Raw genomic sequence first — 20,048 nt, 5'->3', positions numbered from 1 at the left:
CAAGGATTGGCTAGACGCCCCAACCCCAAACGTACCTGAAGGACTGGCCGTAGTCGCAGGCGCTGGAGGAGACACGGTGGAGGCTGCCGCGGTGGAAACCAACGGAGGTGAACTCACCGGAGGTGAACTCACAACCGTGGCCGCGGCTGCGGAAGAACCCGCAAGAGAAATCACCGCCGGCTCAGTGACGGATTCGGTGAAAATGGCACTGACAGCCGGCGGGGATAAGGTTACAGCTGGAACAGTTGGCTCAACGGGATGAGAAACTGAACCAGTACTGCAAGCAGGCGTAGCCGCCTGGGTCATCGCCTCTGGTAGGTTGACCAAACCTACCTTCATGGGTCCAGAGCTGCTCCCTCCCGCTCCACTTTGGAATGCCGTAGCATCCACGCCTACACGAAGACAAGATATATAAGTATAATAGCGGAAAGATAAGAAAAAGTTATGAACACTTACGGGTCTTTTTGAGCCTGAAGGTGCGAACAGGCGGGGACGAACCCGATGGAGCCGGCCTCTTCGTACCGGTTACCATCGTCGTCCTGGGCTGCTCGGAGGTGACAGCCGTTTCAACCTCCGGAGCAGTGGTCTCAACACCACCTGGGTTCCCCGCCGCCTCTTCACTCTCGGTCTCTGACTCGGACCGATTCACCGGATCGGCAGTGGAGGCAATCTTCGCCTTCCCCTTCCCGCCGGCAGCCTTCTTCTTCCTCGCCAAGAAAGGACCATCTGCAGATTCCTCATCAGAAGACGACAAAATTAGAGAAATTCCCGCAGAGGTTTCAGCATTGACAGGGCGAGGGTTAAAAAGTTCTTTACCTGGCCGCCTGGCGCTCAGGATCTCGTGGCCTGGCGGGTAGACCTCCACGAACCGATCCGCCGTTTGCTCAAGGATGGGCAACTCGTTCTCGTCAAGAGCGCGAGTACCCATCCGAGCGGGACCACCAGCCTCCCGCGGCTGCAGGAGAGACTGCAAGTCGTTTCCCTCTGAAAATAAAGAGATGGTTAGAACAAAAACCCTAACCTAGCAAATAAAATAAAGCATACCGTAAGAGACAGAGTTCAAACCGTATTCGAGGACGATCGGCACTTGCGGAGTCTCAGAGCCGGCATCCTTCCATACCCGGCTCATCCCGAGCAACACCATCCCGGACTCCGCAAACCGGTAAACCGGTGTCTGGATCCGGGAAATCTTGGAGAACCATTCCGCCTCCTGGTAGTTGGAGGCGTGAAGGTTGGGGAGTGCTCTCCCGTTCTTGAATGTCATCGCAATAGGGACGACACGGGCAGAGATGTAGAAGAACTCCCGCTTCCAAGACCGAAGACTGCGCTCGGTGGCGCAAATCTTCAGACCCTTGATCCGGTTGACCAGGGTGTACCACCCTTGGATGCACCTCCAGGAGTAGAAGGTCATCAGGCGGTCGACATGGGGCTCTACACCCATAATGAGGCACACCCACTCGAAATGGCGGATCTTCGCGATCGCCATTGGGTGTACCTCCGTCAAGTGTACACCGTGTCTCTCCAGAACACGGTACACAAACTTCGTCAATGGGAACCTCAGATTCCCATAGACGAAGAATGCAGCGTACACCCCTATCTTGCCCTTGAGGGCATCGTACACCGTCTGATGAGGCTCCGGAAACTCAGGCTCGAAAGGCTCGAGCATGAACTTCCGGACGATGTACTGGTAGAGGTCAATAGGAAGAGCGCACTGGCACTCGCCAGCAGTGCTCTTGTCGTCCTTCTCGGACGTCGACGTCGGATTCTCGACGAACAACTCAGATTCCTCGGCAGTGGCCTCAAAATCACGGGTAGAAGACATGTTTTGGATGTACAGAACAACGATCTCAGAAGAATGCTCGACGGAATAGTGAGTATTCGCCGGAAATCGTTTAGAAGATGAAGAGAGAAGTGAAAGTGTGGACTAAGGTACACCCTCTCGCCCTTTATATACTCATCGCAATTAATGCGATGAATTTAATGCGGAAGAGAGAGAAATCGCAGGTGCAATGAAACTATGACACGTGGCAAAGAGCAAGCTGGCAACAGCTGTTGAAAGGACGCGTGCCATTAATTTCGCGGCCACGCGCCCGAAAAATCGCGCCCACGCGCCTGAAAAAGCGCCTGGAATGACCATATACTGTCACGTCGCCATAACTTCCTGCACGTCCTGACATTGTCAGAAGAAACCGTCGGACGACGTTTCAACAGTTTGGACTGTTCTTATCCTTTCACCAACTCTTCGAATTTCAAAATGATTCAAAAGTAAGCGGGAAAATACCCCTTACCTTGGCAACCAAGTAACTATAAGACAGGTGCGAGTACAGTGTCAAGGCAAAACCCTTCACATACTTAGCACCCGCAGGGAATTGAAGCCAGGAATACCTTGGAAGTAAAGTAACTATAAGACGAGTGCGGGTAGTGTCAAGGCGAAACCCTTCACATACCTAGCACTCCGCAGGGAATTGAAACCAAGAAGGATCTTCTGGGCCATGCTTGCGGAAACGGGACTAACATCCCCGCATAGTGGGATCGTCGAGAACTAGATTGTTTGAAGCTCCAAGATGGAGTTGGTTGTTTTAACATAATTGATCACTATGTTCAGAACTACCAAAACCTCATGGAGAATCTACACAAGTGGAACTCAACGCTCCTGACTTGCGAGGAGGTTACACACCTACCCGCATCATACCCAAAGATCAAGCAGAAAAGTCGGGAATTTCTGCGTGACATTAGGGAAACCGCGGGAAGAATCCCCACGGACAACCTTAAAACCAAATACTTTTCAAAACCCCTTGATTAAGTCCAAAGTTCACCTCACTTATTAACAATTCATGAGAAGAACATTGGACTGGGGGGACTTGAAGAGGTAGGTCCCAGCAGAGCCCAGTTGGACCCGCAAGACTCACCTTGAAGAGGGACGTTTGCGCAAGGACCAACTGGTTCCGCAGGACCCACCATGCTCAGAGATGAAGACCTTACGCGCAGTACGCCAGCTGTTCCCGCAGGGAAAGCCTCCCAATGGTGAAGTATCCCGCCTGTCCCCGCAGCTGCGGATACAAGCCATCAGGGAAGGCTACCCGCACTAATAGCAAGGCTACACGCACAAGGCACTAACTCAATAATTCAGTGTCACCTGAAGGAATGAGCAAGGCGGGAATACTCCCGCCCAAATGAGCCAGTCTGTATGCTTCTGGAAGATCTTTTGTACTATACCTGCCAAGGTATGGACAAAATAGACAAGATCTGACCAAAGCAGCCCATGAACCAATCACAGGGTGACAGCTCACCGACAAACAGTACGAGGAGCATGCTCTAGTACTGTTTGTCACTATTAGCCGCTGCCTACTCACCAACCCTTGTCGTGGCACGCACATAGCCTGCAGTTGGTGGAAAAGGAACAGTACACAGCCGGCCTGGTCACTATCAGCCGCTGCCTACCCACCAACCAGCATGGCACGTGCGTAGCTCATAGTTGGTAGAACAGGAATATTCTACAGCTGGCTGTACCTGCTTGGAAACCTACCTTCGGCTATAAATACTCCAACACCTTGGAACGGTATGATGATCTGGTATTTTACCTTCACTAGCTATTTCTCTCAATATACACTTATATTCAGAGCAATCTAGTCTGATTCTCACGCCGGAGGGTGGTCACAAGGAGGAACCCCCCCCCCCTTCTCAGTGACGAGCTCACGGTGTTTGTTTTGCAGGTCATCTGAAGAACATCCTTCTTTACCGAACCTAACCCTCGTGGGAAATATCTATTTAACCCCCATATTATCCGTAATCTGCCCGGGGTCAATTAGTGTTTCTTCAGTCATTATGTTTGTTAATTTGTCACGTATTAAATAATAATTATGTTGTTTCAAGCCTACGACTACGTAATGGTTTTGTGTCACTGGCTGTTTGGTTCTCATGGTTATTTTGGTGTGATTAATATTTATTTAATAGATAATGCACACTTGTAAAAACCCTATAGACCTATGTTTCTGATTTCTTCATTTACTTTGTCAACGCTTAAATGAAATACTATTATAACAATTATCTATTTAAGTTCATATATATTGTCAACAATTGAATAAAAATATTTTAACTATATATTACTTAGTATATATTTAAGTGTTATAAATTTGTCATGGTTATGATTAAACAAGTGAGTATTACTCGGTTTTTACTTGAAACTTGGGTTCAAGTCAAGATTTGTTCTGACCCTTCTATATAACCACATAATAAATACAAAGAAAACTCATATCTATCTAAAGTGTTTCATGCAACATGATTGCTTAAAAGTTGATTAAGATGCTTAAATGAGTGTCGGTTTTGGTTCGGTCATTGACTCAATATGAGACTAATGATGGTCACCACATGTCCAAAACTATATAACTACAAATAAAGTAAAATTTCTATATCCAAACTTAAATAGAAAGGTTAAACGAGTAAACTTCCCGAAAACGACCAAACGAGCCTAAAATGCATAAATATGTGTTTGAATGTCCAAAAACCTTAAATAAAGATGAAAAAAATGGTTTTCTTAAGATAAAATAGCTTAGACCAATTGAAAAAATCAAAAACATATACCCGAAATGGATTGAAAGCAAGATTCGGTTTCGTTGACTTTTAAAGTCAAGCTTAAAAAAAACTAGCTAGAACAACTTGCAAGTTCAAACAATTTAGGAGAATGAGAAGATGAGCAACTGAAATGGTTGAGATTGAAGGGGTATTTATGGGGAAGAATTAGGGTTTGAGACAAGGGTGTATGAACTTGTCCGATGTAGGACCGACTCAACGTTTTCGGAGACCTAAAGCTATGTAAATATTGAGGCCTTCATTAAAAAACAATCTCGTTTAAATTTTTTTAGCCTTTTTGAGTGACCGTTTTCAAACTTTCGGTTTGACATTAGATATAAAACTAAGTAATCATGTTATCAGTTATAACCTAAGGTTGTAAAAAAAATCAATTATATCCTAAGAAATTAAGAAGCAGATTGCAGAGTACTAACCTGGGTCCTAAGCAAAATTATGATGCCAAATGTTAAGAAGCAGTGAAACAATTGAATCTTGATTTGTCAATTGCTATACAAAGTAAGCAAAATTATGATTCAGTGCATGAAAATACATATGAGATTTGAGAATATGAGATGAAGCAGAGTGACCTATATATATATATATTGCCTATAGAAAATTGAAGAGAATTCAATATATGTTATATACCGAAGCCCCAATTGCAATAGATGAAAGAAACATTTATTTATTAGTCTTGGAAACTCCCAATCATTCAATCATTCTATTTTCCCAAAACTGCTGTAATCGTGCTTTATATTAACTCTATATAATATATTTATTTTTTTAACATAATAATATTAATATATGGAGGCCCAAATGTTTGGGAGGCCTCAAGCTAGTGCTTGGGCTTCTTCTATTGTTCAGCCAGCCTTGGTCCGATGGATAAACCAATGCACCTTGATTCTTTTATTTAAATGATTTTTAAAGTAAACAAATTACAACCTGAGAAAAAAAACATGTTTAGACGGTTCTAGAATAATTATGGGTTGAATATTGGTTGATTTGAATGGTTAAAACACGAGTTTGCACCTTAAACGAACGGAAAATGAACAATAAGCAAAATTATTGCTTGTCGTTCTACACGACCAGCCTAGGGGGACCCTGCCGCGCTACGCGACTGGTGGGATTCGGCATACTTCCATTTTTTGACAAAAATTAGGTCGCATGAAATTACCTAGGGGAACCAGCCTAGGGGGACCACATGAAATTACACATTGTCAACAGAGAAGGTCGGAGTTAGTTTTTTAAAACTGAAACATAATTTTTTTTATGACGATTGTAATTGATTTGGAAAGAAAGGTCACCGCTGATTTGAAATTGATTGAGTCATAGCGTGTAGGATATTTGTGATTTGTATGGAATATTTCAAAAATTGAATGCAATTGTGAATGTTAGATGAAAACTTGTAATTTTCAGTGTGGGTTATGCCAAAAGTCAATCCTGTTATTTATGGAATATTAATATGAACTATAATATGGATTATCTCACATTTGAATGTAATTCATGAATAAGTCAACGTGATAATATCTGGGCCGATTCAATTTCGATGGATGTGACATTATCTATACCAATAACTGATCCGTTGTTATTTGTTTCCTAAAAATCTAAAAACCGACCCATTGGTTTTTAATTAGGTTCGGTTATATCAGTTAAAGCAGTTATAGGTCAGTTAATTCGGTCTATGCACACTCGTAAGTGGAGGGTGGAAAAAAGAACATAAGATATAAATCCTTTTTTTTCTTTAAAAAAAATCTACGAAGGGACAAAAGAGATAAAAGTAAACAAAATGTCAATCTCTTCCCGTTGTGTGGTTTACTCGTCAGGAATCTTGTGGTTGTAGACGGAGTTGTGGATGCCACATCAGCTCACCTCTTTCACTCAATATACATATATAGTTTTAGTAACTTTTAATGACTATGAAAGTTTAATGTTTTGAAAGAAAGTAAAAGTTTTCTTATAAAACTTTGAAATGTTATGTGACGTGGATTTGATGATTTTTAAAGGTCCAACATCTCTAAGTAAAAATGAGTTAGGGTATCTTTGGTACAACCGTGTCATCATATATGTCATGTCACCTTGGAATAAATATCTTGAAATAGTATTTCCAAGTTAGAAATTAATAAATGGACATCTCATAATTAATTCCCCGTGTGATTAAGAATAGAATATTCAACAATGACCAATATACATTTGTGAAGTTTCTAACGGTCTTCTTTCAACTTTCATGTCAAGGCATCCCTTATTTTCTTTAACTATATAATAAAAAACTCAAATTCCATTTTAAGTATTCATTTCTCAAAATCATCATGCACAAGTTTATATCTTCCATCAAACTTAGTATGCTTTCTTCTTCATCTCTCAAAAATGTATACCATTATGGTGATCGGATGAGACAGCTTTTTACCTCCATACTTTCTCAAGTTTTCTTCTGCGTACTCCTCCTCGTCTTCCTCTTCTACTCTGGTATAGGTCAGTATATAATATCCATTACAATATAATACAAATACACACACATGATGGTGACATGTACACACGTACAAGTCCTTCTCTCATTCTGGTGCTTGTAAAATAAGACCGTAGATGAATTAGGAAAGAGGTCCTATGCCCGGTTAAGAAAACGCTGACACGTACACACACATACATACATACATACATACATAAAGAAGTGCATACACACATGATACATACATTATACATACACAATAAATACATACATGCACAATTCATGCACAATTCACATACACACACATACTAAGGCAGAGAAAAAACCGTTAATGGATCCCAAATAGACAACATAACCAATACACATTTTAAAACGTAGCCACACCAAAATTGAATCGAATTACCACACTGGACATGGAACCGAACTTGTTTTTTATGTTTGTTATCTACCTATTCTAATAAAAGAAAATAATTGTGACACGTGTCAGTTTGTGTTTAAACCTCACAACTTTTTCCCTCCAAAACCAACATCTTAATTGATCCTAATATATGCCATATTCACTTTCCTTTTACATTTTATTCCAAAATAAATATTAATTTAAAAATACTTGGTGAAATCCAAAAATTAACAACAAACATTTTTAATTTAAAATTCAAATATATTTGATGATATAAAACAACTATATTTGTAATACATTTTTTACGTAATATAAAGAGACTTAATTATTTTTTTTATTTGTATTAAATTATTCATTGTAGTTTATACATTAATTTATCCCGTGTAATACACGGGGTTTCTAAAGCTAGTTGAATATAAGACATTAAGACCCAAATTTATTAATTCAAAGTTTCAAGCTAAAATTTATTTATTAATACTTAGTTTTTAGAAATTAATTGAGCTCAAAGTTTAACGCCCAAATTCAACATTTTAGGTTAATTATTTTTCAGACCCAAACGTTTCAGGCTAAATATATAACATGAACACCAAAGAACCGAATTTGGTTGATTTTCAAATACCAAACTTCGTTTTGGTTCGGTTTGAGCCCAACACAAACATGTGAATATACATTCAGATATACAATATATATCATCATGGTTTTACCTTTTTAACGCACTGCATATGTGGATGTAGCTGGGGCTGCTATTGGAGCTTTGATAGGCTTCAAGCTGAACAAAATGAATTTCTTACAAATACTTAAGCATGCAGCATTAGGGATGGTTGTGTCACATAAAATGATCAGGGTTACCTTCGATCATTTCTGGCATTCTGAGCATGCTAATTGGCGCGGATACTTCCTTCGCTTGGTAACTATTTAAATCATGCATGAATTTAGTCTTTATTCATATTAATTTTTAAACATTTTTTAACTTAAACTTGGCAAAAAAGATGATGATGATGATGATGGTGATATACATTGTTGTAGATTGATACTATATCAAGTGAGTTGAAACCTAAACCTCCACGTGACCAGGATAATATCTTCCTAACCATCAAGGTAAAATCTAATCTAACTATATTATTAAAAAAAGACTTATTGTCTACATGTCATTCAAAATAAGGCCTCCACATAGGATGTTAAGTGTATATATAAGTTTTCAATTTAACAAATTCCTCTTCATTATCTATTTTGTTTTAATTAAAATTGTTAAATGAAAAATATGTTGTTGATGAGAATCGAAGTCACTAACTACCTTGCTTTTATAATGGTTGTGGTTTACCAACTCAACTAAGATAATTTGTGGTAACATTAACTTTTCCTTAATATGTATAGATTTACAACCTTCATTTTTGTTTCTTTTAAAATACAAATACAAATTATTTTTACTAATCTATGTATTTTAGGGAATATGTAATTACGTACCCATTAATTAATATTCATTATGTAATTATGTAATTCATATATTTATATTTGATGTTTTCTATATTTTGCACCTGTGTTTTACATGGGGCACTAACCCGGTGACCAATATATTTAGATCATCATTTAAGGCATACATTCTATAATTGTTCATTAACCTTTTAGTTAACTTTAAACTCATATATCTAGGGTGTGCTGATTGCCTTTAGTTTTGTATTCCTAACTAGGTTAAAAACCGTGTATTTCACGAGTTAAATAATAAAGGAAATGTATATCAAATGGTTAGTATTTTATGAATTTTAGTAATTATAAAGCAATAATTTGATAATATATGGCTGAAAAGGGTCAATGAGATGGAAATCGACTCTCTTTTTTAACCGAATTTTGTTCAAACTGAAATCAATTTTCTTTAGCCTTGTAAATTGTAAATTTATATATTAGAAAGAGGTGACAGGTAAAGTAAAAGAATTATGGGAAAAACCAAGTTGGATTGAACACTTTGCATTGGGAAAAGCTCATTAAGCTTCTAAAGATTAATATTTGCTTTGCTTTTATTAAAAAAAAAAAGAAAAATCAACTTTGAAATGGTATTACAGGGGCTAGGGCTATCAATTGGACACCTATCTAATGTATGATAAGACATGTTAATCAAAAAAGTGTGATGTGTGAATTTTTTATTCTTTTAAATAATTGAAATTAGTAAAGGTAGGCTCAGTCATTTCTCCTTACTGGGTACATGAAACTTTAAAACTGATTTATAATCATGACATGTAAAATAGTTAAACGAGTTGTATTCATGTTTGATACTTGTGTTAAGCACACCTTTTCTTACTTGTAGGTTGCAGGTTGTGAAAAGCTCATTAATCTTCCAACGATTAAAATATCAAAACACAACATCTTTGACACTAGTGGAAACAAAACATGTTGCTCAGTTTGCCTTCAGGTTCAATACATGGGATTATATGTCGTTCAATGATCATAATGAATGCAACGTCTTTTTAGCGATATATTATTTGGTTAAATGTGTTTTATTGGATTCAAACAGGACTTTGAGGTTGGGAATTTAGCTGGAATATTTCCTAAGTGTGGGCACAAGTTTCATCCAGAATGCATATCCCAGTGGCTTCTTACCAACAATTCATGCCCACTATGTAGAACAACCATATAATTAACCAGTACACCGAAACATTAATTCATTCTATAAATTTGTATCATGGCCCAGGAAAATTGAATACATAGAAACATTAGTACGTTCATTCTATAAATTTGTTTTCTTTTCGAGGATGCACTTAAATATGGACAGTGTCGAACCCATTATTATTTTCTTACGAGTCCACCTTTTTTCGGTGTTCAAATTTCTCACAACCAAACATTATAATTTTTGGACAGGTCTGGTTGGAGAACATCACAAAATACGATATCAGTCTATCATGATTAAAAAGTATGATAGTTATAAAAACACACAATAAAATTATGAGGTGATTAGAACTTTTAAAAGTGAAACTAATTTTCATCTTTGAACTTCTTATTCAACTATTCATTTCCTTCAATTCTCTCTATTTGCTTCTTCTAAGTTTAATCTGAATATATAAGCCCAAGTTAATTAATTGAGAATGAGAAACGAAAAAAAAACAATTACAAGAAAATTCTCATTTGAGTTGGAGTAGTTATTAATTTGTTTAAATTGTAGCACTAAGTATTACTCATAATCATAAATGAACATATGATAGGAGACACATGAAACTCGTTCGAACACGACACAATTTAAGTGAGTCCAACACGACATGAATAAATACATAGACAAGGTCGAGTTGAGGAGTTCAACCAATCAACTTGAAACTCGTCAACCCGTCAATTTGACCACGACTAGAACTCCTAGTTACTTTATGGTTCAAAAAGGAAAAGAAATTTGGTAAAAAACATTTTATGTTCGTTATTAACAACATAAGCATGAGGTTTTTTAAAATATTAAATATGATATAAAGTACAATAAAGTTTTTACTTTATTTTAGAGTAGACATTGGTCATAGGTTGTCCTGGCGGATTCCATCAACTTGTTTTCAAAGTGGAGATGGAGGGTGCAGCATGTTCTAAACATTGTTGTTCTGTCTAATCAAATGAGATGTTTGTGTTTTTTTTTTAATGAAGAGTATGATTCAAGAACCCATCATATCCTACTGGAATTTAAAAAAGATAAGTTACTTAAAAAAGTGTTGTAGTATGATAAGAATTTCAAAACTAAATTAGATTGGATTGATACTTGAATAAATAGGAGTCAAATGGTTTAGAATATCCAAAAACAATTATATCATACCAATATTAGGAGTTGTTTGATGGTGTTGAGCCATTAAGAGGTAGCTTCTGAATCAGTTGGTATGTTTTCTAAAACTTAATAATTTAGAGACTCCATTAAACATTAAAAGCTGTCTTTTAAGTGAATCAAATACGCTCCAGTGCTAACAGATTCTGATGTAGTTTCTTAAATAAGGAGGCTACCAAATAACCTCTATAAAATCTAAAATAGGCATTATTACGGCATACAAAAAAATATATATATATTTGTTTTTTGTTGGCCGTTCAAAAAAAAATTACGGCATACAAAATTGAGTTGAACTGTTGAAGTGAATATGCATATAGTATAAGACTTAAAATCATTAGGTATTTTGACTTAGTGAGTCGTTCAATATCAAACTAATTTGAATTTTGAAGTATAAACTATGAAAAATGTATATAGACATGTATGCTTTACTTTTAATGTAATACTAATACATAAGAAGTCTATATAATTGTATAGTGGCCTCTCTTTTTTTTTTCTCACTTCAACTATAGTTAATAAGTATTACATACAAGTGATAATAAAATATTACACTTCTTTACTTATAACTAGTTTTGTAATAAACATGTTTTTCTTGGATTTATCATAGACTATTTCTATTAGCAAAATTTAAATCTTTTGAATGATTATTTAACTTCAAAACTAGTTAGACACCAAACTATATATATCACAAAAGTTATTTTTTTAAAAGGTATGATTTTAATAAAGAAAACACATTTATAATTTATAAATTAATTGTAATTTGTTTAATTTGCTATAAACAAAAAACTTGTATCAAATATCAGATTAATAATAAAAAACTATTTTGAAGCCCCAACAATCACTATCCATTCATCCCTTACAGCTAACTACATTGCACCAATTTCAAACCTCTTTTTTTCTCCCTTCTTACACGACACACGTTTTCATTGAAATTCCATTAGAGCATCCAAAAGACGGGGTTCATACATCGCCAACTAAACAATATTGACGGTCCGGACGAACAAGTCTACAAGACACTTCATTGTGGGGTCACATTCACTCATCAACTATATAATCTCGTCTTTTAAATAACAAAATAATTTCAATTTTATAATGGATAGATCGTAGATGTAGATGAAATTTGTGATTTAATAAAGGTCTGTTCTGTAAAAGTAACGGGGATGTGGTACGTCTAGAATAACAATAAATAAATTTGTATATACTCATATATCATCTAACAAGGTCTTTAATAGTTTAATTGTAACTTTTAAATCAATCTATTACCATTCACCCAACAAACCAACTTACTCTCATTAGCAAAAAAAAAAAAAAAAAAAGAAAAAAGATTGATGAATTTAAAGTCTATGTCTAAACCACAAATAATAATATTTACTTGGATATTCTTTTAACAACATATTTACTTAATTGCCCCGCTTAGATATTTTCTTCAGTTAATGCAACCTTTTGCTCAACCATTCACAGCTATACTAACCCATTGCTTTTACAGTTTTACCCTCATTCAAAAACTCACCACTTCCGGCGGCGCGTTAACCTCACGTGTACTGAAGGATTAATCTTGAATTAGTAATATAGTTAAGGGTTTGTTTTGTTAAGTTTTATATTAAGGGGGTGTTTGGTAGAGAGATTTGAGGGTGGAGAATTAGGTTTCTCTTGTTTGGGAGAATTAGGCGGAGAATTGGGCGGAGAATTGGTTTTCTCTGAGAATTGGGTGTAGGCAAAAAGTAGAGAAATCCAATTCTCTCCATTTGGAAGAGAAATGGAATTCTCTCTGCTTCTAAATCGCGTCTCTGCTCTACTCCGTTCGCGTATGATGATGATGATGCTCCGACCGGCGATGGTGATGATGATGCCGACGTCCGGCACGGCGGCCGACGCCGCAGCCACGTCCGTTCGCGTCTCTGAGCCAAAACGAAACCCTAAATCGCGAGGCGGTGTTGCGAGAGGCGGAACCCTAAATCGCGGTGTTGATGTTGTGCGGCGATGATGATGACGCTCTACTCCGTTCGCGGTGTTGCGACGCGTCTCTGAGCCACCATTTCTCCACCATGATGATGCCGAGGCGGAACCCTAATCACGTCTCTGCTCCCGTTTCTCCACCATTTCTCTATTGTACCAAACAAAGGAAATGATTGTCAATTCTCTACCCATTTCTATTTCTCTCCAATTCCATTTCTCTCCCATTTCTATTTCCATTTCTTCCCATTCTTTTTCTCTGTACCAAACACCCCCTAATATTTGTTTAGTAAGGCAAGAATAATATGGATTGTTCTAGAATAAGTTTGTCTTGTTTTCCAAGTTAGGTTTGTTTTGAAAAGCAAGTTTAGTGAATCTATAAATAGGGTTTAGTTTATTAATTTTATCAGGAGAGAGTTGAGAGAGAGTTAAGAGAGTCAAGGGAGTCTCATCTCCATGTACGTTTGATAAGTTCGTGAAGTTCGTTTGTTATGTTCGTTTGATTATATGAAAAGAGTCAAGGGTCGTTACCTCAATATCTCGTATTTGTTAGTTTGATAAGTTCGTTTGATATGATTGTTTGATCCGTCTGGGCCAATAATTGGTATCAGAGTTTAGGCTCGTTCAAAGAAGAGAGTTTGATTATCCATTTTGTTTTGTTCGATCGGCGGGTCCTTCTGTTTGCCGTTTGCTAGATAAAAGGGAAGTTGCGTGATATAATATGTCACAATTGTGTTTGTGTTTGGGAATAACACAACTGACAACATAAATAATATTATTTGTGTTTGATATTTTTATTCCTTACTTGGAAGGTAGCCACCATATTGGTGTTATTATTGTTCATCAATTAAATAGTTTATCAAGATATATTCTTGATAAACTAAGAAAAGTTAGTGGTATTTGGTTATTTATTGGAGATTGATTTTGGATCGGGGATCAATTCCAACTGAAAGAGCAAACCAGAGAAGAAAGTAAAGATAGGAAGACACAATGATGAAGATTGGAGGACTTCCAGTATTGACGAAATCGAACTATAAGGTATGGTCAACCAAGATGGAGGGGTTTCTGAAAGAGTATGGTTTTTGGGATGTTATTGAACCTACAGTCGGCGTAGCTGTAGATGAAAGGGAGAAGTTTATGGCATTGGGTGTTATCTTTCAAACCCTACCTGAAGATGTGATGCTTCAGATGGCCAAGTATTCAGAACCGAAAGATGTTTGGGAAGCGTTAAGAGTTCGTTATCTTGGTGTAGAAAGAACTCAAAAGGCTCGTGTTCAAATGCTAAGAACCGAGTTAGATGCATTGAAGATGGGGGAGACAGAAAGTATTGATGATTATGCAGCGAAGTTGGGTGAAGTACCATCAAAGTACAAGAGCTTGGGAGCGGTACTTGAAGAAGAGGTTTTAGTAAGAAAGTTCTTGAATTCCATGCCGGATAAATATTTACCTGTTGTTTCTTCGATGGTGCTACTCGCAGACATCGAAACAATGGCGTTTGAAGATGTGGTTGGACGTTTGAAGGCATATGAAGAAAGAAACAAGTTCAAGAATGTGAATGGAAGTTCATCCCAAAGTCAGCTCATGTTCACCCAAAACGAAAAGAAAGTTGAAAACTACCGAGGACATGGTAAAGGCCGTGGAAGATACAACGGACGAGGAAGAGGGAATCCAAGATGGAATAGTGAGCGTAAGAATGATGAACGGGGTGAATACCAGAAAAAGAACCATGGAGAATGGGAAGATAGAAGGAAGTATGTAACATGCTACAACTGTGATAAGATTGGGCACTACTCGAATGAATGTAAAGAACCAAGCAAAGGGAATGATGAAGTGAATTTGACAAAGAAAGAAGATGATGTTGATCCTTCTTTGTTCATGGTAGTCGGTTCAATAAAAAAAGTAAGTTTGAATGAAGAAAGGGTTATCCCTTGTGTGTTTGAAAAGGATGAAAAGAATGAAGGTACATGGTACTTAGACAATGGTGCAAGTCATCATATGTCAGGAAATAAAGAGTTCTTTACTACCTTGGATGAAGGAGTTTCGGGTCAAGTGAAGTTTGGTGATGGATCCAAGATCGAAATCAAAGGTAAAGGTAATGTGACTGTGGTAAGTAAGACTGGTGAAAAGAAAACGTTTTGTGATGTTTTCTATATCCCTAAGTTAAAGACCAATCTTCTTAGCTTGGGAAAGTTAGATGAAGAAGGATGTAAGATTGAAATAGCCAATGAGATATTGAGGCTATATGATAAGAAAAAGAGATTGTTGATGAAGGTTCAGAGAAATCTGAATATGACGTACAACATCAAGCTTCAGGTATGTTGTAATCCTAACAACTTTGAAGATGAAAAGAAAGAAAGTTATGATGCGAAACCGATTATGAAAGTGAAGGATATTCGCTTTGGAACGATCCCGAATGATTTGTTTGGAGTTCGTGAAAGTATTGGTCAAGAACAAGTTGATGAAAAGAAGCGAGTTGAGAAAGAAAATGACGATGTGGTTTCAAAGTTAAGTACGGAAGGAACGAATGATAAGTTTGAAGAAACGGTGAAGCAAGTATGCTATAGTCAGTTGAAAAGGAGGAACAAATGCAAGAAGAAATACAATTCAAGATTAAGGAGGTGAATGAAGGATTAATCTTGAATTAGTAATATAGTTAAGGGTTTGTTTTGTTAAGTTTTATATTAATATTTGTTTAGTAAGGTAAGAATATTATGGATTGTTCTAGAATAAGTTTGTCTTGTTTTCCAAGTTAGGTTTGTTTTGGAAAACAAGTTTAGTGAGTCTATAAATAGGGTTTAGTTTATTAGTTTTATCATGAGAGAGTTGAGAGAGAGTTAAGAGAGTCAAGGGAGTCTCATCTCCATGTACGTTTGATAAGTTCGTGAAGTTCGTTTGTTATGTTCGTTTGATTATATGAAAAGAGTCGAGGGTCGTTACCTCAATATCTCGTATTTGTTTGTTTAATTAGTTCGTTTGATATGATTGTTTGATCCGTCTGGGCCAACATGTACAGCCTCTGTTTCTGGTCCTCTGTTATTCATATTCACAATATACACATTTAACCCAATATTCAATGCCAGAAAATAAAATTAATAACACTCCAATAAATAATCACTGGTTGATTTGTACATTGTCTCGATCGAAAACCGACTTTTTAGCATGAACACATATTATGTTCGTTTAGTTACATTATAAACCTTCGTTTATATAACGATCATATACGTTTTTTTTTATTTACGTTCGTTTGTTTATGCCTGTTTGTTTAATTGAACATGACTCCAAACATTTGTTTATGCTCGTTCAACCCACTTAACTACTTAATCTTATAATTTTTGAAAAAACTTAAACACGTATTAGAATTCAATCGATGTTAGTTTATGAAAAACTGTATACAATCTTTTATGTTCATCTATGTTCGTTTGTTTTTGTCTGTTTACTTACATTCATGAACTCATGGACGAAGCTTCTTTAGGGCCCAGCTGGCCTCCCCCCCCCCCCCCCCCCCCCCCCCGTTTTTTTGCACAGTAGTGTAAATTGATCATTTTTCGCCCGAAATTTGTATACGTAGTGTAAATTTACCCGTTTTTTGCCTAAAATTTGAGTCCGGCCCCCCTCGTTTATGATTATTTAAAATACATTTTGAGTCCGCACCCCTCGACGAACTCGTCCAAGCTTCGCCACTGCGTTAACTGTTCGTTTAGAACATTAACAAACAAACATAAACGAACATGGACATGTTCATGTGCATGTTCATTTTCTTAACAAATGAACATGTATTCAGTTAAAGTTAACAAAACAAACACGAACATCCACGTGATCATGTTCGTTTGGTTCACTTACAGGTCTACGATCAGGTCTACGATCGACCCTCAAATCAAAATTCAACACAAGAAAATAAAATGAATACCAATAATAATCAATTAAATAACAAATAATAATAACAACAACAATCACTAATCTCTACAAATTATCAACACGGGTTTATTTCAGAATCAAAGAAGCCATCATCAAGCTTATTTCTACAAACCGGGCACACCGGGTTCTTCGAAAGCCACGTATCGGCACATTTCAGATGAAACCCATGGTTACAACCCGGAAAAACCCGAGCCAATTGTTCAGGTTCCACGTCATCCAAACACACAGCACATTCAGCACCCAACACCAAATCCTTCCCGGCGGCCACCGGAAGTTTGTCAAGCTCGGTGGAAGATAACCCGGTGACGGCGGCGGGTTTCGCCGGAGAATCGTGGTGGCGGCTGGCGGCGTAGCGGAGGAGTGAAATGTAGGCGATGAAGACGACGGTCATGCCGGCGCATGGGAGGAAGAGGGCGAGGATGACGGAGAGGATCATGGTGGTTGACGGTGGTTTACGGTGGTGGTGTGATGTTGGGATGAATGAAACAGGAGTCAGCAATGAAGGGTTTTTAAAGGTGGCTGGGAGGTGTGGGGCCCACATGGAGTAAATATAGGAAAGTACATTAATTAGTTGTTAGTATACATCTGGGGAATAGTCTAAAGAATGATTGGTTGTTTGTTTTCCTGATTTATAATTTTTTTTATTTTATATTAATTATTATTATTATTATTATTATTATTACTACTACTACTCACAGTCAAAGTATATTAGTTTGAAAAACACAAAATTAGTTGTGGCTCAATAATATAGCCACTCACTTTACTAGTGAGAAGTAGGGGTTCAAACCTCATTACCACCAATTTATATGGGAGATATGAGGAATAATCATGGCTTGCCATGGTTCAAGTCCTGATCTCACCCGGTTTTACCGGCTCCTCGTTGTCGTGCTATTTGACGGGCGTGAGGGTCGGGTTTTATCCGGTGAATCCCTCAATAGGTGGACCGCTATGGGCTTCGTCCGTCCGGACTAGTGGCCGGCTCGGGCTACCTTTAGCCATTGGGGGCCGCGTACGTTACTTAGTTGGTTGTTCAAAAAAAGTTTGAAAAACACAAAATTTAAAGTAGATTAAATTATTTTTTTTTGTTACCAAATTACAATAATGTCCTTGGAAATTTGGTTTATAAATATTGTTTATTAATGTTAGTTATGTGTGTTTAAAGGTAAACCTAAAATTGCCTATAAATTTTAAAAATAAACATTTATAATGGAATAAATAAAAAAGGAAACGTTGACACTTTTAATGGGACGGATGAAGTATTATTATTTTGAAACGACGACTTTCTTGTGTTTAGGTCAACAGAATTTTAAAATTGGAGAGTTTCGTTACTTCATTACGGCTAGACTATGTTGTCTTAACTGGGTTTATGTTGCCGGGAAACTATATCGTTGGCTACCACTAGATATTTCAAAATGTTTTTGTATTTTGTAATTGAACTAGAAAATTTGGTCGGCAATTCATCATGGGTTTACGTTACTCGAGCAAGCATGAAAGTTAGTGTTAGTGTAGTTCAACCCGAGTGTGACAGAGGGGGCGCGGGGAAATTTAGTCGGTATCTGAAGAAACACTAACCGGACCCCGGGCAGATTACTGGTAACCTGGGGGTTAGATAGCTGTTTCCCACGAGGGGTTAGACCCTGAGAAGATGGTTCTTCTGATAACCTGCAAAACAGACACCGTGAGCTTGTCACTGAGAAGGGGGGGGGTTCCTCCTTGTGACCACCCTCCGGCGTGAGAATCAGACTAGATTGCTCTTTAAATATAAGTGTATAATAAGAGATTGCTAGAGCAGATATCAGGTATATATGATGATATCAGATAAGATATGTTGGTCATACCATTTGGGGTATTTATAGCCGAAGGTAGGTTTCCAAGGAGGTGTGGCCGGCTGCAACAGTGTTCCTGTTCCACCAAAAGTGGCCTACGCACGTGCCCTGCTGGTAGTTGGTGGGTAGGCAGCGGCTGATAGTGACCAGGCCTGCTGTGTACTATTCCTTTTCCACCAACTGCCGGCTACGCACGTGGTATGGCAGTAGTTGGTGAGTAGGCAGCGGCTAATAGTGACACAGTACAGGAGCATGCTGCTCGCCATACTGTTGTCAATAAGCTGTCGTATCTTTAGTCAGATCTTTTTCCCATACCTCGTCAGGTACAGTACAGAAGATCTTCCCGTATCGTACGGACTGGCTTATTTGGGCGGGAGTATTCCCCCTCCCGCCCTTGTGCGGGATAGTTCCCGGCTTCGCTCATTCCTTCAGGTGACACTGAGTGATTGAGAGCTAAGTGCCTTGTGCGTGTAGCCTTGCTGCGCGGGTGGCCTTCCCTGATGGCTTGTATCCGAGGCTGCGGGGACAGGCGGAGTCCTTCACCATTGGGAGGCATTTCCTGCGGGAACAGCTTGCGTACTGCGCGTAAGGACGTCACGTCTCTGAGCATGGTTAGCCCTGCGGATCCAGTTGGTTTCTGCGCAGACGTTCCTCTTCAAGGTGAGTCTTGCGGGTCCAACTGGGCTCTGCTGGGACCTACCTCTTCAAGTCCCCCCAGTCCAATGTTCTTCTCATGAGTGTTTAATAAAGTGAGGTGAACTTTTGGACTTAAGCAAAGGGTTTTGAAAAGGGTTTTTTAAGGTTTTCCATGGGGATTCCTCCCGCGGAAGTCCTTGTCACTTGCAGAAATTCCCGAGTTTCCTGCTTGGTCTTTGGGTATGATGCGGGTAGGTCTGTAACCTCCTCGCAAGTCAGGAGCGTTGAGTCCCACTTGTTTGGATTCTCCATGAGGTTTTGGTTGTTTTGAACATAGTGATCAATTATGTTAAAACCACCAATTCCATCCTGGAGCTTCAAACAACGTAGTTCTCGACGTTCCCGCTATGCGGGGATGTTATTTCCGTTTCCGCAAGCATTGCCCAGAAGATCCTTCTTGGTTTCAATTCCCAGCGGAGCGCTAGGTATGTGAAGGGTTTTGCCTTAACACTGTACCCGCGCTCGTCTTACGGT

At 38.2% G+C, this 20,048-nt stretch overlaps 1 protein-coding gene and 1 pseudogene across 1 annotated transcript; one reads left to right on the top strand and one right to left on the bottom strand.

Annotated features, from left to right (window-relative positions):
- The first annotated feature begins 6,872 nt into the window (after positions 1 to 6,872).
- Positions 6,873 to 10,035, top strand: LOC143601247 (NEP1-interacting protein 2-like). The gene is made up of 5 exons (XM_077078703.1): positions 6,873 to 7,035; positions 8,141 to 8,313; positions 8,433 to 8,504; positions 9,706 to 9,810; positions 9,913 to 10,035. The coding sequence occupies exons 1-5, from the start codon at positions 6,873 to 6,875 to the stop codon at positions 10,033 to 10,035; spliced, it is 636 nt and encodes a 211-aa protein (XP_076934818.1).
- Positions 10,036 to 16,994: 6,959 nt separating this feature from the next.
- LOC143601246 (E3 ubiquitin-protein ligase ATL23 pseudogene) lies at positions 16,995 to 17,680 on the bottom strand (annotated as a pseudogene).
- Positions 17,681 to 20,048: the final 2,368 nt, after the last annotated feature.

This window comes from Bidens hawaiensis, unplaced genomic scaffold, assembly GCF_021521415.1.
Source record: "Bidens hawaiensis isolate Kalapana, Puna unplaced genomic scaffold, B.hawaiensis_p1.1 tig00055963_1, whole genome shotgun sequence".
Classification (NCBI taxonomy): domain Eukaryota; kingdom Viridiplantae; phylum Streptophyta; class Magnoliopsida; order Asterales; family Asteraceae; genus Bidens; species Bidens hawaiensis.
This window is presented reverse-complemented; position numbering and strand designations above follow the sequence as displayed.